The sequence below is a fragment of the Anser brachyrhynchus genome (genome assembly GCF_964034855.1).
Source record: "Anser brachyrhynchus genome assembly, chromosome: 8".
In the NCBI taxonomy this organism is placed as follows: Eukaryota; Metazoa; Chordata; class Aves; order Anseriformes; family Anatidae; genus Anser; species Anser brachyrhynchus.
In genome coordinates, this window is record NC_137702.1 from 6,178,804 (window position 1) to 6,201,028 (window position 22,225).

Consider the following 22,225-nt stretch of genomic DNA (forward strand, 5'->3'; position numbering starts at 1 on the left):
ACCCTGTCTCATCGTCAAAATGTATCCAGGACTTCAGAGATGCCAGTAAACTATACCCAGTGCATGTAAAGACAAGAATCTCTTACATTAGGTTTTTCTCTTCCTATACTAAGATCTAAATTTTGTTCCCAAAGCTCCTAAAAAACTCCTTGTATCTGAATAATTATTTGCAGTAGTCACTCTCACACAGTTTGACTTTTCTCTCAAGCAGCCAACCCTGAGATGACTGAAAAGCATCTGAAAACCAAATCTGATAATTTGGAAACTGAGAGAAAAACTGCAGTTAGTAACCAAAGTTCTATACAGGTCCATTAGTCCACAGACAACACATGGTTCTTGGTCTCTAGCTGAGATCATTCAGGGGCATGAGAATTTCACAGCCAGAGTTAGGTTCCCACACTATCAAAACCTTATCCATATTACAGACACATCTTTATTTTACTGATGTAACTAGAAGCAGTTGATCAGTGAACGTATTTGCAACTGCTCCCTTCATAGTACCAGTTGGTGGAGATCCATCTGTGCCAATGACACTTCTTATAGACAGGGGAGGCTAGTCAACACGATTGTGCCTCTAGCGGTTACCATCTACTGAAAAATACAGAACTGAATAGCTATTAGGAAAGCACTTTTTAACAGCTGTATTGAAATTATTTGTCCCAGCTTGCTGTTGTGACTAATTATTCCTCCCCAGCTGCCTACCCCTTCCACCATCAAACATTATGCCCCACACACATATCTGCTGTTTGGCACTTGCCATGCTCCGAGTTCTTAGACCACTTGTGTTAGAGGAAGTCATGGGAGGCTTTCATATAATAAGCATAAGTTAAAATCAGATTTGTACTGAGAAGAGTTGCATTATACATTTCACATCGGATCTCAGCATTTTTAAGCTTGCATTTGATTTTCTTTCTTACTGCATGCAAAAAACCTTGACTTAGTTAAAACCCAATTGTTTTGTATTTAATCTTCTTTACTCCACACTCATTCTTTTTACAATTCACGTCATAAGGTATCCAACCTAAACCATAAGTCTTTACCTCACTAATCTTACAGCTTTTGAGGAGAAAAATGCACATGGTTCTTTACTACGTGCAAAACCTTTATCCCTCAGTAGACTTTAAAACTAGGTAGAACTATTAATTAATGAACTGTAGCGTAAAAGTAAGCATTTCAGGCTTCTGACTAACAGAAAATAATGCTCAACATATGATTTGTTGAGCTCTATTAAGGATGACGTTAGGACTTACAGGTAGCTTATGACTGAATCCTTTCACTCTAATGATCAAACCATGCTCTCCAGCCACCAGTTTGTACTCCAGTTTAGCAATATCAGCTCCACATGCTGGTTCTGACAGATTCAGAGGCAGGATACTTACAAAAATATCTAGAAGGACTACACTACATGAATGAAAAAGGAAGTTAGAGTGGGAATCAACATTGAAAAGAAAGAAACATTCAATCCAATAGTTCGAAGAACAAGTTGTTGTTCAAGGGTAAGAGCTTGAAGCACCTAGTTAGATATTACACACAAAGATGTCTTCTAGGTTTTCTGGCATGAGACTCAGAAATGTTGTGTATCAGAGGAAGAGGAAAAAAACGTTATTAAAATCACAGTGTATGATAACTTGTAGCACTCTCTAGGATGTACAAGGATAACAACTACCTTGAACAAAGAATTAATTTTTAAGGACTATATTAACACTCAGTAAAATTTGTTTGCTATATACTAACAAGGCTAAAAAAATGTGTTAGAGGTAGCTGCAAAGACAGCATTTGGAAGATTCACAGCTATATCTGAAATGGAAGTGTCTGTGATGGAGTCAAAATAGGTATAAACACATTTTATCACTTTAAGGAATCTTTTATGATGGTTAAGAATTGTGAAATGCCCACCATATTAAAATCAAGCATTTCTGTTAAAATTTCAAAACCTACACTGTTGAGGCCTGGTGAAATAAAGGCTTCTGAAGATATTTGAAATAAATGATTCTCCCTTTCCTGAAGCTCTGTAGTGATCTTACAACAGAACTACTATCCATCTTGTTACAGCAGGCAGTCTTGATCAAAGGTTAGCAGGCATGCTGCACAAAGGGGGATACGATGTATTTATAGAGTTACAAGCAGAACTCAGTCATTTACACACTTTAGTGCTGTTCTGCATCAGTTTCTTTCACAGCTACACACTAGAGATCTCTCAGTTTGTTGAATGTGCTGCCCACAGTTGATGGCCCATTCCAGCAGTCTCTGATGAACTTTCTGTTCTAGCAGATTACTCTGATATAATTCTTATAACCGTAAGGGCTATAAGCTATTTTCATTCTGAGTCAGCTGCACTAACATCTAATATGCATTCCATTTTCCTGCAAAAACATTCCTTTCCCTACCTCTTCAAAATATAACTACTGAGCAACAGAGCAAATTAAATGAGAGGAATGGGATCTTTAATCTGTATCGAACATTTCAATTGCTACTACTTTATCAAAGATTTAATTTTCTGCCTGAGTCTGCTGGGCAGATGACAGAGAGATATTCTTACCTCTCTGCAGACCGTTGTACCTCTGGAGAAATTAGGTGGAAATGTACATAAGCTGAGAGGGGAAAAAAAAAAAGAGAGAGAAAGAAGGGAACAACTGCAGAAACAATGTCAGCTTCAATTCAAGAATGCAAATACTTCTGAATAGCTTTCTTCTAGACAGTTCCATTTTTTTCACCAACTTACATACTTTGAGCTACTTTTAAATTTAAAGAGAACTTGGAGTTGTAGTCACTTTGCATTAAGAACCAAAAAAGACACTCATATGGAGAAAACAGATTGTACTTATTCAGTTTTTAAATTGCTCAAGACTTTATCTGCTCTGATTTTCTTTATAGGCACTAATACCACAGAGGCACAGATATTTGACATAGAGAGTTACCCCTCTATGACAAAAGCAATAAAAAGGCCTCTGAAACAACAACAAAAAATACTCAGTATATACAGTATATAAAAAAGATACATCAAAAAGATTCTCAGTAAGAACTTAAGTATATCAGATATAGAATATCACTGCACTAATAGTGGTAATATAGTTTTATTTTTTATTGTTTCATTGACTCCAGAGAATATATTTTGAGTATACAGAGAAAATATAAATGTCTAGGGAGAAGGAAGGGTTGCAAGGTTCTGGGGTGGAGTTTCTTGGGAACTTTTTTGGTGTGTTTTTTTAAATTACTACCAGACTTGCAGTCCCCAGATTGGTTCCTTCCTTCCAGATGCTTTAACTCCTGAGAGGCGCACTTTTTTTTTTTTTTTTTTAAGTTAGATCTGTATTAGAAAGCAGTACTTTTTTTTTTTCCCTTTAAAAAAAAAGGGGGGGGAGGGGGGAAATTGATTTATTAGAGGGGCTTTCAGTTTTTAAAGCAGCTTCATGTTGAGTCAGAGTTCAAAGAATCAACAAGAATGCCAATACTTAGTCACAACGTTCTACTGACACTTGACTTTAAGATAGATCCTGCAATTCACTCCCATAAGGAAAGATAATAAAGTGGGAATTTCTTCAAGCTCTTGTACAGTGGAAAAAAAAAAACAAACACTGTGTTAATCTAAGTAGCACATCAGGCTAGCATAAGTTGAGACATTCAGGTTTCTATAACCCAAATAACACAACTGAGCAACAAAGCTCTGATCATAAACAGACACCTCTGATACACTAGACTGCATGACAAAGTACCCAGTTGGAATTGGGTTAGCTGGGGAAAGGTGAAGTTAGATGAAAACATGAAAAAAAAACGTGAAAAAGAAAAACAAAACCAAAAAACAACACTTTAGCTTCAACAGAAATAATGCGGTTTTAATGGACCATGGAATAGCAGGTACCCACTAAGAAGATGACCTTTTCTCCAATACTGGAATAACGAAGTCATAGGAAAAAAAAATGGTAATAAACCAACTTCAACTTTACAAAATCAATTTATGTGAGAGTAAAAGAACAAAAGACATGACCTTTTCTTTACTATTAAATAAACCAATTCTATTGTACTGAAGTCTTCCTTTAGAACATAAGTTATTGCTTGACCTTTCCTATTCCACTGCAGGATACAAAGTGATTGGGCAAGCATTTAAGCTCTTTTCTTCTTCCTAAATCCAATATGCAGAGTTTTATGTAACCAGAGAGGACAAAATGTGCACACCTTTCCTAACCTCAGCATAGGAGCTTATGTAGTTACCAGCACAGGTCTGTACAACCTCCCTCAAAGTTGAGTCAAAGACCAGATAGGCTAGCAATCCACAGATGCAGGTGCTGGAAGATGAGTGGGTATTTGGGCTAGGGGCCCAGAGGGCAAAAGCAGTAAAGGCTGAGATATCACTGGCTATACAAATGAAACCACTGTAGTTCTGTATTAACATCTCTCTCCAAACTTGTCTTAGAAAAAGGTATTCCATATAACAAGCCATCTGCTTAACAATCTATTTAACAAAGGCAAAAAAATAAATAAATAATAATAATAATCAAAAGACTGTACAATGTTTATAGGAACCTGGAGAACACTTTGTTTTGCAAATTTGTTAATACGTTACTTACCTTCAGGTTTCCTGAATTTATTGTCCTTCCTGTACCACATGCATCCCTGTGGTGTATTCAGAACTTTCACTGGATAATCTACCTCGGGGAAATCAGGTGCCTTTAGGGAGAAGTCAGTGGCTAACACAGAAACACAACACACAGCTTGTTAACTTCAGATCCATGATCCAAGTATGCTATTTTCAAAACAGCCTTTTCCCCTCTCGTCTATGTCCTTATTAATTTATGTCCTTATATTAAATTAAGTTGTATACAACTCTTTGGACACAGAAATAGTTAATTAGGCCCCACAGCAATAATTTGACCAATATACCAATCTTCAAGCAAAGTGCAAAGAGACGTTTATTCAAAATAATGCTAGTATTCTTTCTGATTGTGCTATCTTTCTAAAACAGTGTGGCTGGCCAAAACCAATAAAGCAACCTCAGATTTTCTCTAACCAATTACAGATTATTATGAATGCATTAAGACTGTTTTATTTCACTTTGCCTTAAAAATACAGTAAAGAAGCAATTTCAGATAGAATAATAGAAAAGGAAAAAAAATACCTCTTTAAATAATAAAAGGCCTACACTGCCTTAAAAATACAGTAAAGAAACAATGACAGATAGAATTTGATTCAAAAACTGAAATTTGTAAAAACCTTGACCAAAATTTAACACAAATAAACATCTTCCTATAGCCATAGAAATACTGAAACCACACAGACCATTTTTCAGATATTACTTACTATCATGCAGAACAAGCTAGGGAATAAAACAATGACAGAATTCAATCAGGTACAGGTTTCTTACCTAGATATTCATTTTCTTCTGGATGGCGCAAGTCCGGATTTAACTCAAAGTCAAAGGCCCACACAGCAGCCCAGTATTGCTCAATGTCTGTGAAGCACATGAAGCCACTTTTAAAATTTGTTTTCAAACAAACTTCGAAAATCATATGCATTACCATTCTCAGTTACCAAAAAAATCTGCTATATGCACTGCTTGTGTTTTCATCTCTTTACTTATTTACTTAAGCAGAAAATTCTGTTCTCCCATATAGAAGATCCCTGGCCCCTAAAGTTAGGTAGGCTAATTTACCACAAAAAAATTTAGAAGGAAATTGCTACTGAACATCCACAAAAACACCCAGCCCCTTTACAACATTCATAGAGTCAGGTTAGCAATTAAAACTCATTTAGAGATCATAAAGGCTGACTAGTCAAATTTCTTTCTCACATATCTAAATGTGTGTTATTAGGCATTACTCTTTTACCTTTCTAATAGCTTTAATTTCCATTTGGAAAAAAAAAATCTAAATTCTTCAAAGGCTTGTACCTTCTACACTGTACTGCATCTCCAACCATCTCTCCTTTAGAGGGCACTTTCCCTCATTGTTGGTAGACAACAGACAAAGATTGGCTCTCTGAGGGCAGAACAGGTCAAGGGCTTCGGCAATTACCTATATCAATGATGAAGAAACTTAAACTTCAAATACACACACAAAAAAATACTTAGTAAAGATCCTTCAATTTCACTCAATACTCTCAATATACTAAATCTTTCTATCTCAAATATATATATTCAAAGCTGTGGGTCCACTCACTTCAGGTTTGTAGTCAAACAGGAGTTGATTTCCTGTCAGAAAGTCCTGCTTACAGAAAAGATGCATGTTTTCACAAATATTCTCAACATAATTAATTGGACCAACCTGGAAAATGAATAAATTTTTGTTTCATGTCATTAACAACTCAAACATCAATTTATTTTACATTTTTTGGTGCTATATAGAGCTTTTCTAACTTTGATTGCCCAATACCTTAAGCAGCCACCCTTGCAACAAATCAAAGAAAAATTTCTAAGACAGGATCATTTTCTGCCCATGTAGTTAGGATCATATTCAAAACAAGTTTCTATCTGATGCTTTCATAACGATAATAGAAATAAAAAGATTACTTGATTATAGATATGTCCATAGGAAGATAAAAAGGATATGCTACTATGTGCCTTGGGAGGGTACGTTTCCCCCACTATATCTTCCCCACCTTCTCATGACCAAACTTCTAGTAGATCTCTGAAGAAGAAAGCACATGGGTGCCACAAAAAATACATTTCGTTTTTTCATACCTTCCAAATGTGTTATGAACACTTCCTCATGATTCTCCTTCTCCTGGTGCACATATAAATCCAAGAGCTTTCAGAATCTTTTTGCATGACTTTTAAAAGCACAAACACTTGTACCAGAACTGCCAAGATCCCAAGCCAGAATTTATTCCCACTACTGAAACACGCTTACTTTAAAAATGTGCTTTCCCCTCAAAGCAGCATGTCACAGCAACATCTGTGCTTGGGACCATTACAGAAAGTCGAGTTGTCCAACAAGGCTTCACAGGCAGATTTTTTATGATGCCAAGAAAGTTGGTATTTGCTCATATTTCAGAGCCCTACACATGAATTTCAATAAATAGAACAGCTATGAAGAGGTTAAAGAGAGCACAAACAATAATGCTGAGTGGGAAAAGACAGCTCAAATAAGCCTTACTTGCTGACCAACCACACTAGTCAAAGACAACACACATGCACACACCACAACTACTATAAAAAGAGGTTGGATTCAAGCTGCACCCATGAATTCTATGGTTGATAAATAACAGTATCTGAAGAAGAAAAAATGTTGTTGTAATTTTCAGGTCCAACTGAAATCTTAATTCTGAGAGAAACTTAAAACCTTTATGAGCCTGATCAGCTCTGATTTTCAGCATGAAGATTGAAATAAATCACCTAATTCAACCTAAAATAAGCACATTAACTGCACGCTAGAAAGGTGTTCCATGTGTTAAAATACTTCTAGAAATTAATCATTGGTTCAGCAAAAAGTCAGTAAAAATTTGAAGTGTCAATTTTGCAAAAGATTTCCATTTCAAACTTTAATAATCCATATTGCAGGAACATATAAAATAATCAGCATTAGTACTCTGAGCAAGGAACCACACAGACACATGGTAAAGAGTGTGTGTCTCAGTAAAGAAACACAATACATTTATAGAAAGCTTTACAGAGGAGATGACTTCTACTTGTGGAAAGAAACATGCACTGACACAAGAATGGAACGGACACAAGAATCTTAAAAGCTTAAAATTAGAAATGAAATGGGGAGGAACAAAACCCCACAAGAGTAAGATCCTTTTTGGAAAGTATCAGAGACTATTCAAGATGCATTATGAGGCATCTTTTAATAGGAAAGCTTTAAAAGTCATAAAGGCTATCATTTTTCTATCTTAATGTGATGCTTTTCTGTTTAAGAAGTAATCTTTCTTCCAACATGTCTTTAAATGGAAAATTCTAATTCCATTTACTGTAAGAGAGCACACAGTGGAAGTCTAAAGTTACAGAATTAAAAAAAAAAAGAAGTGTCTCAGAGTTGATATTCTTATACATAAGAGCTGAAAAAGAGCTAAGTACCTGATCCTGGAAAGAAAATTCATTGTCATTTATCTTCTGAATCTCTTTCCAGATTCTGTAAGTGAAAAATTTTTATTCATTATACTGTTACATTTCTTTAGAGACAAATAAGAGGACAATTCTAGGCAAAAAAATGTGTATTTGAGTCAAAAAGTACCATATCTCTATTGAATACTTTCTTAAGGTAACACAAGGTAAAAATGCAGTATACTAGAAATATGCAGATAACTCCTTTCAGTCTGAAAGCTCAAAACATTGAAGATTTTTCAGACAGATCTAATTAGTCCTACAGATTACTAGCTACCTCCATTTTTTCAGAGAAGTAACAGTTAAATAGTTAAACAGAAAACATAATGGAAACAAGAACTTAAAACTTGTGATTCCAATTCAAAGTTATACCTACTGCCTGACTGGAAACATTTGAGATCACTCTCAGATTACAACATTTAGGGGAACCTTTACCAAACCCTTTGAAAATGAAATTTTCAGTTAGTAGTTTGGATTTCCATCTAAAGGAATTTTCAAAAATGCAGTTAAGCTAGCTGAAAAGATTACTGTCCTCAGACTATCCAAAGCCACTGGAGGTAGCTCTTCAATCCTCTGTTGTGTTTCAAGCTACTTGCCCAAGATGCTCCTTTTCACTTTTTAACTAAATGAGTTACATTAGCAACAGCTCTTTCTTTAAAGTTTTAAAGCTATTCTGTTCCCTGTTGGATGACCAAGCTGAGTTATCAGTTTTAAGTTTGGTCACAGTAGAAGCTAGTCTCTAGCAGAACATGGAAGACGAAAGAGCTGTAGGTGACAGAGGACATGGGGACAAGGGTGTTCCTTAGTACTTAAATAATACGCATCTAAGTGGAATGGATAGCCATATACAAGGTTAGAATCTTCAGTCATTTTTTTTTTCTACTGCAATTATGATGATGCACTGGATTCAAGAGTTACCTTTTATCTGGGCCCACTTTCTGCAACATTTTCATATATTGGAATACAACACTTGCAACCTGAAGGTAGACAAACAAGTAGCTTCTTTGGAAATCTTCATGGCAAAATGGCAAGATATTGAAATTACAATGAAATTTACCTCATAGAAATGCTCATAACCTTCACTGGTCAAAGTAACAGAAATCTTAAAGATAGAATAAGTGGAGTTCTGCTCAAATCCTGTCTCAGCATTTCCTCCAGACAAGGCGACAGCCCAAAGCTTATTGAATAGTTAAATCCAGCCGTAATTACTCCAGTTAAAAACTTCCCTGAAGTATCACCTCATTGTTAAAGTTTATCTCGGTTCAGTGAAATCTGCTTTAAAATTTAATCCTAACTGATTAAGCCAAAGAGATGTTTCTCTCTACCATGTCAAATACTTTCAAATTAAAAATCTGCAAGGCGGGCATCCTTCCAGACCACATTCAACATATCATAATATTAAATATATATTTTTAATTTAGAACAAGAGCAGCATATACTCATGAATATGTTAACAAAGTCAGAAAATCTTCCTGTTATAATTGTTGTTTTTAGAAGTAAAAACACATATGGTACCTTAATTGAGTGTTTTGCATCACTTAAATCACATAGTAATGGTAAAAATTAAAAGAAACTATGGACATTGCTTAAAATTTGGCAAATCATATTGTTTTCCCCACTGCACACTTTAAAAATACAAAATACATACTTTTTCCTAAGAAAAGAAAGAATGCTGTCTTTGCCCTCATGTCCTACCAGCCAGGAGATATAGCGCAGTGGCTTTACCCTAGAAAAATGATTAGGTAACAGTTACAATGCAAAAAGAAAAAAAACTCTGAAAATTTGAAAAGAATGAACATTTCACTTTTCTTTGATAGAGAACTTCTAGTGCCAGTCATCACTAATAGTTTCCAGACTCTAGATTTGGAGCTGTAGGAAAGACCTCACTTGCTGTCACAGTTCGGGTACATAACTAAGATTTCAGACATACAGTTCTGCTTTGTAGTTCCTGTTGATTAGCTCTGTGTTAGTTTGGGTAAAAGTCCTTTGGATCACCCTGCTAAGGAGGGAACCCAGACCCCTAACTCCGGTTTTAATGGCCACTGGACGTGATTCAAACACATACGCTGCAGGTGTCAAATTGTGCCATACACCAAGCCCTTTATTTAGTTCCTAGTGCTTCTCAGTGGAAGTAATAATAAAATGAAGTAAAAATAAATGGAATTGTCTCCAATATACTTCAGAAAAGCAGCATCTTTACTAGTATCTTCATTAAAGGTGACTAAAATCCACATAATCCTTGGTTCCAAAACAAAAACAAACAACAACAAAAACCATTTACCTTATTTTACCTTACTGAACACTATTTTAGATGCTATTCTCAAAGCACCAGAAGCATGAAATATATTACCTGAAATTATTCTGTTTTGAGGTATTACCATGAGATGAGTTCTTGATCATTTACTGGATTCCCAACACAAACTGTTTTATAAACAGCATGAAATCAATATATAATGTAAATTAACGATAATTACATAATTAATGTAATGACAGTCTAAACATCATTTTACCTGTAATTTCTCTCTTGTGGGGACAGTGCCCAAATAATATTCAACAGATGGATGTTACTGACCAGGACAACTGTAAAATACATTTATTCATCAAAAATAGAAATGTGTTATTATTTCCAATACTTTTAATCCCAAGAACCATCTGTTAGCAAGATAATTTGTTTGATGAAGAAAAAAATGCATATGCACTTGTGTATGTGGAAATATATAAAATATACACACTAATTCATTAAGCTGCCATCCACCGCTCTGTTAAACTGTCATCAATACGTATGGCTTATATGCTATCCCATGGCTTAATAGGATAGACTAAAAGTCACAGTAATCCTGACTTTCTGCAAATAAAGTATAATTATCTGTGAGAGAGTCAAATCACTTTATTATGAGATCCATATGCAGAGAAATAACTCCCTCACTTCTGGAAGGGGATTAGTTTATTGCAGTCAATATCATCATTTTCATCTCAGTTTAGGTTTCCGTACTCCTATTTTCTTTTTTATCGCTGAGAAATTGCCAGCAACGTGACACAGAACCAATCTGACAGCTCCTAGGGGCAGGTGAGCAGTTTTGCACAACAAAGCAGGCTCTTGCAAAAAGTGAACAAGAATCCTTTGCAATCAGGGAGAGTGGACTGAAGAGTAGCAGGACTGAGAATTGTATTATGTAGCTATAAATAATAATGCTCAAACCCCAAAATCTGAAGTTATATGCCCTTATGCAATATGGAAGGGGCAGTCTCTTGCCAAAAACTATAGAGATGGAGAAAATAAATACTGGTATACGTTTAGATGAGGGAGGAAGAGCATTCGTGATCAAAGATGCACAAGAGAGCCTAAGACACTGCTAATTTGAGGCCTGCCTATCTATTGCTCCTAATAGCTATGAGACCCCTGAACAAAAGTGAAGGACGGGTATTGTGAAAGGGTGTGCTTACTGATAAAGCAATCTTTTTCTGGATACAGCAGAAAAGGTTGCCATGGCAACCCTGAATGAATTTAACTCATCGCCTGCAAATAAAGTCTCTCTGCAAGGGCTCTCTTGAAAGTTGAGCCTATGCCTGCTTCTTGCTAGGGAACCCTGAAAATTATACAAAGGTTTTACAAATAACGATTGCACAGGCAACGGGCAGTACTTCTGCATCCACCAGATCAAAGACTGCTTGAAGGTCCTATTATCTATGCATGAGAAAAGCAATGGATTTTTCTTGAAAGAAGTTTTCAAATGGCTGTAGACATTGGAAAATCTGATGCATGCGGGGAGCAAGGAAGGTCTGGCAGTTTTCTGTGAGAAGTCAGGAAATAACAGAGGTCTCTCTACCTGTTTGCTAATGAAGCCTTATGTTTGGATTTCCTGACCTAGTAGACTAGTTTCCTTCTTACAGAATAACAGAAAAGGAAGGAACCATATACCAGAATCAAAGAAAAAAGAAATACAAGAACAATTAAAAGGTATGTAGACACACAGGTAAAGAAGGTTAAAAAGAAAATCCAAATTGGCTTCTTGTCAAAGCATGACAGAGAATGTGAGTGAGGTCCACTCAGTGCAGTATGAACATGTCTCTAAAGGTAAAATGTTAAAGTCTCTGTTAGGTATGCACTGTCCCAGGTCTCTCACCTCTATAAAGTCTGTGAAATTCTGGTGTGTCAAAAGGGTCTGTCAGATGATCAAAACTTGGTTTCGGTAAACCACTTTAAAGAAAATTTAAAAAAAAAATAGCACAATGTTTATTGTACACAAAGCAAGGCCACACGGAAGTAAGCAGTAGCTGCTTAGTAGCCCAGCTTCGAAGTATCATATTGAACTGTCTGAGAGAACTAAGATATCCTTTCAAGTGACATGGACCAGAACCTGGGCATTCCAATTAAAGATGTAATATTTTCAACACTCCTTTGACTATTTCAGATGTACAGCCTTCTTGTAGGCATAACCCTCCCCTACGGGAAGCTTGTGGGCTGAAGGTTAAATAAATACCTTTGCTCCCTGCCATCTGGGGGAACCTTCAAACAGTTTAGCAGATTTGTATAAACAAAATCAGCTTCCACAGAAATATGTGAATAGAATAAAGCCCTTAGCCAATTTCTAACTGAAGAGCTTGAAATGTGCATTGACATAAGGTACCTCTTATGTCACACCAATATTTTGTGGGAACTACCTAGAGACAATTCACAAAGGCTAGCTTCAGTCAAGATGTGCCAGATTCTTTCTGTATCTCAGAAGAAACCACAGGCAACAAGCTTCCACGTGTTACAGTTAGACTTTATAAATAACTAAGATTTGGAAGTGAGAAAACCACACACATTTTTAAATAAGAGCAAATAATATTATGTGCAAGTTGAAGCAACAACTCCACCATGAAAAAAAAAATAATTTAAGTAATATTTCATTTCTTAATTTGTGAAAATAAAATATAATGATGTGGATTCATTTGTGCCACATCACTGTTACTCTTCAAAGCTAGGAATTCTTCAAGCTTCCAGAGATGATGATGTCTTAATTTAGTCAGTGAAAATAGTTTCTTTGACAAGACGATCAATAAGAATCAAAACCTCTGTAGATGCAAGGAAAAGCAACTGCATACAATTTTGCATGCTTAGAACCTAGTTTCACAACTTACAGACATGAGAAATATCAAAAAAGAATCTTACTTATTTGGAATCTGTGAAAAAATTTCTGTCACCCAATTCTCCAAAGTGTTCAAAGTTTCTAGTGAGAAGAAAAAAAAAGCAGAAATACATCTTTTCAAAGGGCACGAGCATGTTTTCAGAAAAATAAAAGCAATTCATAAATCTTGCAAACTTAAAAATATGTTAAATTAGGGATCCAAAGTAGGGTTATTAGAGCTTTTGGCCACATACATTGACACAAGAAAGAACCAAATAGAAATATTCACAGCATGTTCATCTGATTTCTCCAGCTTCAACAAGTCCCATGGATACTTGTTCTCCACAGGTCAGTAATGAAAATCATGTAAATTTTGCTTCTCTTAGAATAAACCAAACCAAGCAAACAAACAAACAGTTACAAATCAGTATCAAGATTTGATATACATATTCTTATACTACAGCCCTTCTATATTTAAAGTAATAGTACTAAAAATGTGTGTATTTATACAGATACTGTCTTCAGAGACAGAACAATCACTTCTTGTATATGCTTTTAGCTGAAGAACTAGAACTACAATCCACATTTCTGTCTTTCACAAATAAAACCTTAAGTCAACACATTTAAATGTAGCATGACTTTTGATAATGAATGTGTCAAGATAACCCCAACAGTGTGTTAGCAATGTGCTGTCTATTATAATGCCATCAAACAGGACATTTATTTTAAGAAGACAAAACACCTAATACCCACACAGAAAAAAAAAAATAGTAATAATTTATCTTGCCCAGAAAATGCTCTCATTATAAAATACGTTAAAATTGTTATACAGAACTCAGCCGGTTCCCAGCTCTCAGATACATTTAAATGCCAGTTCTCAGGATAACTTACATTCTGGTTTGATTTTCATTCCAACACAATAATTTAAACAACACTGCATTAAGCACTGGTATTCCCAAAAAGGTTTATAAAACAATTTAGCCAATTATGGTAGAGTCATTCTCTCATAAAAAGCTCTGGGCCTGAAGTCAAACCAGAAATTACTTAGGAAGAATATACAAAACTTATACCTGGTATTACCTTTCGATTGAACAACCAAGTTCATATAAGGAGCAGAATAATAGTTCTGCCAAAAATCCTTCAACCTTGTGTAAAAATCAATGTTACTTTTCTTAGGCTCATGTTTTAATGTCTCCGCATTACCTGTAAAAGATAAGAAAGCAATCAGTTAGCTATTTCTGTATTGGTAGGACTCTTCTGCTAACTTTTAGATATTTTGTAGAATGCAAATTCAGTAAAATAAATGGAAATCTAGGCAGCATAAAAAATGCAATTGTGAATGTTCAAGCCTGAAAAAGTAAAAAACATTTCACATTTATATAGCTACTACCAAGAGTCTGGATAAACCCATGAAACGCTGGTCAAGAAATCAGTATTTTTAACTACTTAATCTAATTATAAGGAACCCCTTGACATTCTAAGAGAACACTCTTTTCTTGAATGAATACACTTTGAATGAATACACTTTGGTTACTATCTATAGCCAGATAAGTGGGGAGAAGACTGGAGAAGAACTCAAAAATTTTACCAAAAATGTGCCATAATTAACAGAATGACAGGGAGTTTTATTGTGATGGAAAATATACAGGGAGCTTTGATTCAACAGCCCAAGCTACTAAGCCCAGCAGGGCAGGCATGCCTTTGTCCCAGTCCTTTTAAAAAGGACTTACCCAAGAAAAACTTTCTCATTGGATGCCCAGGTCTGGCAAGGCTTCCTAGTAGTACCTCCCATCTGTTTGCATCACAGGGCTTCGCTGGCTGGTACTCTGTTAAAGAATTTCAACAGTATTGTCATTGGTTTCAAGGCAATATTCCGATAAAAGGACAATGTAATTTTAACAAAGAAAAAAATGAGGTATATTCTGAAGTCAAATATATCTTCCAGTCAAACCTGGCCAGATTTAATATTTTCAGTATTCCTAACTGTAATGTACAATACAAGAAGAAAAGTGATTTAACATTTATTTTAAAACTGACACTCTTCAACCTCTCTTCGTATATTGTGAAACCTCAATAAAAAACATTTTACAATTCCTTTAGCGAACATCTTTAACCTATTGTTACTTCAGTTTGCCAAAATTCTGTCTTCTTTCATTAATGCCTTTTGAGGTGCTTCTGCGGAGTAAGTTTGCCTTACATCAAAACAAACAGTAATTCTGATTTTCTAACAGAATATACTATTGCTTTCAAGAAGACTGTCATCCCTGTCCATCCCTGGCCAATATTACTATCTACTCTTACTGCTCTACACTCACTACGTCTCACCATTCTTAATGACAGACTCTAAGTGTCCTTTACCACTGAAGTATGAATATGAGGAAGGCTCAAAGAAGTTCAGGGAAATCATAAAATTCCACTGACCCAAATGTTAAATACAAGTTACTTGTGCAGTGAAGTTCTAAATGTAAATGAGAATTTATAACATTGAATATGAAAGTATGCTGGTTAAATACTGTATTTTATATATAAATACTCAGGAACTTCAGGCTGAGAATCTCAAAAAAAGACAGATTACAGTTATATTACTCTTACCGTTGTCAATAGCTTCAACCTCACGGTTTATTGCATCCCTGATCATTAATGGATGAATGAAAAACTGAGCCCATCTAAAGCAGAAAGAAAAATGGTAATATTTTCATTTTGCCTGCTGGAAAGAGAAAAACATTATTACTTCCAACATACAAGAGATACTGGCAATGACACTGGCCTGAATAGAGGAAACCATTACATCTGAAGACTTAATCACACGGTACTCATTGCTCCCCAGCAACCTAAGTAAACCCATATTTAAAAGGAACAGACCGCAAGAAGATTCTCAAAGTACCTCTCCACTAGGGAACTGAGAAATGTAATAAAGTAATATTGGCAATAATTAACCCCAAGAAGATGTTCAGAAGAATTAACCCCTAAAAAGATGTTCAGAAGTTCCGACTTAAATCTGACCAAAACATGGAAATAGAAACACCTAATTCAGTTTCTTTAAGCAAATACACACTGCCATAATGTATTTTAATCTAAGTAATGATTTATCTGATGTGATCACATTACCTATCAAGTGCTGCTTTAAAATATTGCTGCTGGATGTCAAAGTGGAAAACCGTTAGCTCACAATCAGTTGAAGCATTTCCACTGCCACCATGTTTCTTCAGGAACACATCAAACCCATTCTCATCTGGATACTTTAAACTCCCCAGAAATACCACTGAATGAAAGAAACAGGATTGGAAATTATGAGTAGTTCACAGCCCAGCTCTCCTTCGCTGTGTGCCTCACAGTTTGAACTTCAGTAAAAAGGGATTAAAACTCTTTAAAATCAAGTAAATTCATATTTAGATGGTAGAATTTGATTCCATTCATGGTGGTGAACAAAGTTACAACCTCTGGAAGACAATAATTATTTAAGAATACAAGAAACAAGATTTAAAATATTTTTTGTCTTACAAGCAGAACTGAAGCTTGTCTGTCTTGAGCTAATTTCCAGTATAACACTCAGGGAAAAAAAAACAACCGACCCAAGCAGATACACGTGCAAACATACAAATTAATATAATTCATCAAATCTAAAATTGAAGGAAGTCTAAGAAACAAAGAATTACTATCTCAGTCCATTCAGTGAAAAATCAAGAAATCATTTACAGATCAACAAGACAGGAAGAACTCATAGTCCTCTAAAATAAGCACAGAAAATCTGTGATAACATACTGCATCATTGCTCTGCAACCACCATTACCTGGATGAATGCCTAACTTCAAAAGATGGGCTGATGTCTTCACTTTTTTAATGACACCTGGCAGAACTCTGAAGATGTCATTCTTCTTATTATCTGTCAATAACTTCTGATTACAGATAAGAGGCTGAAATTTACTCTGAGCACTTAAGGGTGTGTGACTAGTACATGTTTCATACAAGGAAATTGTTAGAGATACTAGCAAGAAAGAAAGGTTTCAGAAGGACTTGATAGAGTAATTATTGTAGCCTTAATATGCATTTGATTTAAAAGGAAAAAAAAAAAAAGAAAGAAAACCACACACACAAAACCTGTGAATGAACAGGATTAATTTTAACAAAACTATTTAGAGTCTACAAAACCTTCACATGATATTTAAATATCATTACTCATCACAAATACAGAAGTGTGCACATTTCAGCTGAGTTGTATCTTACACATATGCTCATATTCTTTTTATTTTCATACATTAGAAAATTCAAGTTTATTTGACTATATAATCACTTTGTTATTCACATCAGGCCACTTTTTTTAAACACATCAAGCCACACCAGAATTAAAATTTGAGTTCAATTAAAAATTACACAAATAGCTTGATTTGTAAAAAATATTAAGATTACATCAAAACTGATACAAAAGTCAAAATCAGTGTGAAAGCTCAAAACTGAAAAGAAAGCCTAGCATGAAAAATGATACATACTGTCTTCAAGAAAGTGTGCTAGCCCAGGCAAATCTTCAGGGTCACAAAAACTGCCAACAGTAACACAAAGGGCAGCAGCAGACTGCGAAGAAAACACATTGTACATTGTTGCAACAACTTGTAAGGAAAATGTTTAATTTTATCTGGCAGGCAAATGATCAGACAAGGAAGTAACTGAAATTCAACCAGAAAAACAAACAAACAAACAAACAAACAAACAGGGGGAAGGAGGGCAGACAAAAACATTGTTAATTTATTGCCATGCTAGGGAAATCACTCAGCAAACAGTGAATCCAGGAACAAGAGCAATAAAGGCTCAAATCTGGGCAAGAAAGCTGGACACTGAACTACTAAAGAAAAACAGTACACTGACAAATAGGACTCCGGAATAGGTTATTGAGGTAGCTTTCCAAGCTGGGCAGTATTTGCAATTCCAAAACCATTAAAATCTGTAACATAAATATATACCATTTTCTCTGTACTTTCATCCTCGTCTTTCTTTCCTGTTGGTTCTGCCCATGCTTCTTCTACTGCTAACCCTTCTATTTCCATATCCAAGTCACTAGGACTCTCCTCAGGTTTAACTTTCTCGTCATCCTTGCTATCAGAATTTTCTCCGTCATCTTTGCTGTCTGTTCCTGAGTCATTGTCATTATCAGTTTCAATCTCAGACTCTGCACCACCCTCTTCTGAGAATTCTTCGTCCACATTGTTTATATCGGAAATAAGTAATGCATTCAAACCATTTTGTAGTTTGATATACCTGTGAAATCAATCACGTGGGCAATGTAAATTTTCCTTAAAACAACTAAATCATCAAAGAATAGCTGAGTTCTACTTTATCTGTAATTGCTCTAGACTACTGAATTATATCTTCTTTCTAGAACAATGTCACTGAAGATCTGCTAAGAATGAAGGATAACTTGAAAGGGGAAAAACTTTTTCGTCAAATTGTTGCTTTTTGTTGTTAATTACATAATTACATTTCCAAACAACAACATGTTACTGAAGGCAAAGAATCATATCAGGTGAGTAATTTAGATAAAAATTAGATAACAACAGATAAAAACAAATAGATTACTTCAATTTAATTATTTGGGCAGCATTGTGAAAAAATGTAGAATCTGTGATGGGCTCATGGCCCAAAGTAAAAAAAATAAAATAAAAATTCAGTCATTTGAAGATGACTCAGCTATTTAATTTGATTTGATTTTTGATTACTCGTTAAAGCTGCAGATATTTGTTCATTCCCTTCTGTCTACACCTGCAGGATAAAAGCAGTGTTAAGAATAATATAATTATTCCCCCTTGCCAAAGAACAGAAATTTAAAAATAATTAAATAAATCCATTTGGTATTTAAATTTCAGTGACAATGCTTTATTCTATACTGTAATTCCTCTTGGGCCACGTCAACCACCACAATATATATGCAATTTGCAATAGTAAACTAAGCAATACAGTTGAGATACATCACATTTTGAAGTCTTCTTTCAATGAAGGAACACAGCATTTATATTAAAGAGTCTTTCTCATGGGTATTTTGTCAGAAAACAAAATGACAAAGAAGTGCGACTTCCACATGTAACATGAAGCAACGTTTATGATTATCCTTAGTTCCTGAAGGAATTTCAGTCCAGAATCTCTGACCAGGCAGAAGGGATCCACAAAGATCACTGAGTACAGCTCCTAACATATCAAGTTCCATTCTGCCAACGTAAAGCAATCTGCAGCTTGAATGTTTAGATGATCCTTTAGATATTTCAGCCTCAAAAAACCCTTACTAAAAAGAAAAATTTGACACTGACTTCACACTGTACAGAAAGCACTGCAGGGAAAGGAAAACAAGCATTCTGTGTTTACCATGCTCTGTCTAAATGAATGCATTTTACAATAACCAATTTTTTGGAATGTTTCTTTTGTTCTTAAACAGATGAAACCTGAACTGTTATGTGCACACAGTACATGTCATGTGCTGCATCCTACAGAAGAACAAACTGTAATACAAATTGAATGAGCACATGTATTAGACTTAAGAAAAAGTGCACTACATCATTTAGCTGGGTTGCACATATTTAGTTTTTAGTCTTTATTCACAAGTAGCTTTGTCCAGGCTATTATCATTGTCCCTCAATATCCTTCAATTCCCTTGGAAGAAAACAATACTAATAATAAATAAATAGAAACAGTCTAACCAAGACAGAGAAGACCTATTAACGCAGAGTGAACAGCACTAGGAGTCCATGATCACGTCAAGTGTGACCCTTGAATACTTTTACTTCTCAATCTCTTTTTTTTCCCTCTTACCTCAGTCTTGGTGAGCCTACAGTGAATTGTTCTTTATTTTGTGTGTGCCTAGCGACTAGCGTTTGTAGGTCCAAGCAAATAGCAGTTAAATGGGAAAACGAGGCAAATTCTTTGCTCTGCTATGTTAGTCCAGCAAAGTCCTAAAACGCATCCCAACCTGGTACTTAACCCTCACAAAAGAGCACCTAGAGGTTACTACTTTACAGAAAACTACTGCACGGGCTGTCGCTGTGGTAAATTCTGCACACAAACTGGTTTGTACCCTGGGGCTGAGCCCTGAGGTACCGCACTGCCCCGCCGGCGCTGAACAGGGACGGCGCCGAGCGACCGTTGGGGCGGCGGCGTGAGGGGGGCGCCCCTCACCTGTGCCGCTTCGTGTCGCCGGGGGCCTTGGTGATGGCGGGGTCGCCACGGTTGGGCTCGGCTTTGGGGACCATGGCGGCAGCGGGCCGGGGAGGAGGAGGAAGAGAGGGGGAGCCCTCAGGGCTGCGGGCGCCGACCCAGCCGCAGGGGGGCGCAGCGGCCGCTCCGCCGGGCGTCCGCGGCCAATGGCAGCGCGGGGCGGGGAAGGGGGACGCGGGCGCCATGACGCGCTCGGGCGGCGCCGGGGCCGCGCTGCGTGCCGGGAGCATGGCGAGCGACTTCTACCTGCGGTACTACGTGGGGCACAAGGGCAAGTTCGGCCACGAGTTCCTCGAGTTCGAGTTCCGGCCCGACGGTGAGCCGAGGGAGGGAAGGGGGAGAGACCCCCGGGGGCCGGGGCTGAGGTTAATGTGCGTCCTTCTCCCGACAGGGAAACTGCGCTACGCCAACAACAGTAACTACAAGAACGATGTGATGATCAGAAAGGAGGTGAGGGGAAGGGACCGGTGAGGGGGGTGGTGGGATGGGATACAACAGGGTATTCACGCTGGGTGTCGCCTCCAGGCCTACGTCCACAAGAGCGTGATGGAGGAGCTGAAGAGGATAATTGATGACAGCGAAATCACTAAAGAAGATGATGCTTTGTGGCCTCCTCCCGACAGGGTGGGCCGGCAGGTCGGTGTCTGCTCTAGCTGCTGCTCCTGTTCTCATGTGTTATCTAACTGAGCTTTTCTGCCAGCGTTCTTTCTAGCAAAGAGGTAAATGAATGTTATTTTAAAACTTGTGTACTGTCTAAATCATAATCTCATTGTGAGAGTTAAGGATTCACAAACATAAGGCGTTCAGTACCCTTGTAATAAAAATGAAAAAGCCTTCGTCTTACTACTAAAGTATTTCTTTAGCTAATAGCCTAATGTAGTAATTTGACATCAAAATGTTTCTGTAATTAATACCGCACCATACTAATTTGACATCATAATCTTTTACTTTGTAGGAGCTTGAAATAGTAATTGGTGATGAGCACATTTCCTTTACCACATCAAAAATTGGTTCACTCATCGATGTAAACCAATCTAAGTATGTATTCTGCTTTTTTTTCTGCCCTTTTTTTAAATGTAATTATCTGTGTTAGAACTTGCTAGTTATTAGGTACTTATGTCACCCAGAACTAGTTTGTAGTTTGAAACAATATGAAGTACAAGTGCTCTGTGTTGCAGCATAATGAACTAAATGTCATTACTTGACATAACACTTTCAAATTCACTGAACAGCTAAGCTTACTATAAGAACGCCTGTTAGACATTCAGACTTCGAACTGTCATTGGCCTGTGTACGTTCTATGAAGACTTAAAACATTCTGCATTCCAGGTTTGTAAGTTTTATCAGCGCCAGGTGAAATGAGTCTGTTATGTCTAAGACTACCTCTGAAAAATATTGCTATGGGCTTTATATATGTGTAAGTTCTAAAGGCTGTTCTCTTAAAACTTGTCTTTTTTTTTTTTTTCCCTTCTTGTTGTGCGCTGCAGGGATCCAGAAGGCTTGCGAGTATTCTACTACCTGGTCCAGGACCTTAAGTGTCTAGTCTTCAGTCTTATTGGACTACATTTCAAGATTAAGCCAATTTAAATTAAACAAATTGAAGTTTGTATTACGGTGTCTGTACGGGGGGGGGAGGGGGAAGGGATGCTTTTTCAATTCCTTGCTTCTTCAGATCTGAAACTTTTATGTATGTTAGATTTTTTTTTTACAAACTGTAAGTGACTGTCGTAATAAAATGGTGAGATCTGTATTTTTAATTTAAGTTTCAGTGATAAACTGACTACCTAACACTTCTTTTATCCTGCTACATTCAGGATGTGTTATTTAATTTGTATCACAGAGCTGTATTTCATTTTTCTATCTATGCAACAGCAGACGATAAATT

At 36.4% G+C, this 22,225-nt stretch overlaps 2 protein-coding genes across 2 annotated transcripts in view; one reads left to right on the top strand and one right to left on the bottom strand.

The window, feature by feature from the left end:
* The window catches only part of LOC308198778 (nardilysin-like), a 30,256-nt gene extending 9,763 nt beyond the window's left edge, over positions 1 to 20,493 (bottom strand). Inside the window, exons 1-19 of the mRNA XM_080601770.1 lie at positions 20,302 to 20,493; positions 18,102 to 18,396; positions 17,634 to 17,715; positions 16,255 to 16,408; positions 15,739 to 15,812; positions 14,877 to 14,972; positions 14,227 to 14,349; positions 13,191 to 13,248; positions 12,160 to 12,233; positions 10,546 to 10,615; positions 9,684 to 9,761; positions 8,960 to 9,047; positions 6,843 to 6,875; positions 6,153 to 6,257; positions 5,885 to 6,008; positions 5,360 to 5,446; positions 4,566 to 4,685; positions 2,540 to 2,591; positions 1,251 to 1,401 (exon numbers count right to left, since the gene is read on the bottom strand). Coding sequence (XP_080457896.1) covers positions 1,251 to 1,401; positions 2,540 to 2,591; positions 4,566 to 4,685; positions 5,360 to 5,446; positions 5,885 to 6,008; positions 6,153 to 6,257; positions 6,843 to 6,875; positions 8,960 to 9,047; positions 9,684 to 9,761; positions 10,546 to 10,615; positions 12,160 to 12,233; positions 13,191 to 13,248; positions 14,227 to 14,349; positions 14,877 to 14,972; positions 15,739 to 15,812; positions 16,255 to 16,408; positions 17,634 to 17,715; positions 18,102 to 18,396; positions 20,302 to 20,375 — 1,938 coding nt within the window. The 5' untranslated portion in view covers positions 20,376 to 20,493. The remainder of the gene's footprint in view (positions 1 to 1,250; positions 1,402 to 2,539; positions 2,592 to 4,565; positions 4,686 to 5,359; positions 5,447 to 5,884; positions 6,009 to 6,152; positions 6,258 to 6,842; positions 6,876 to 8,959; positions 9,048 to 9,683; positions 9,762 to 10,545; positions 10,616 to 12,159; positions 12,234 to 13,190; positions 13,249 to 14,226; positions 14,350 to 14,876; positions 14,973 to 15,738; positions 15,813 to 16,254; positions 16,409 to 17,633; positions 17,716 to 18,101; positions 18,397 to 20,301) is intronic.
* A 6-nt stretch (positions 20,494 to 20,499) lies between these two features.
* Positions 20,500 to 22,097, top strand: MAGOH (mago homolog, exon junction complex subunit). Its single transcript, XM_080603333.1, has 5 exons — positions 20,500 to 20,656; positions 20,732 to 20,790; positions 20,866 to 20,976; positions 21,296 to 21,378; positions 21,828 to 22,097. The coding sequence occupies exons 1-5, from the start codon at positions 20,524 to 20,526 to the stop codon at positions 21,925 to 21,927; spliced, it is 486 nt and encodes a 161-aa protein (XP_080459459.1). The 5' UTR covers positions 20,500 to 20,523; the 3' UTR covers positions 21,928 to 22,097.
* The last annotated feature ends 128 nt before the right edge of the window (positions 22,098 to 22,225 follow it).

Coding starts and splice junctions, on each gene's coding strand:
- MAGOH (XM_080603333.1), top strand. CDS start 20,524: ATGACGCGCTCGGGCGGCGCCGGGGCCGCGCTGCGTGCCGGGAGCATG. Junction 20,977..21,295: donor CCGACAGGGTGGGCCGGCAG/GTCGGTGTCTGC, acceptor TTTACTTTGTAG/GAGCTTGAAATAGTAATTGG. Junction 21,379..21,827: donor ATCGATGTAAACCAATCTAA/GTATGTATTCTG, acceptor TGTGCGCTGCAG/GGATCCAGAAGGCTTGCGAG.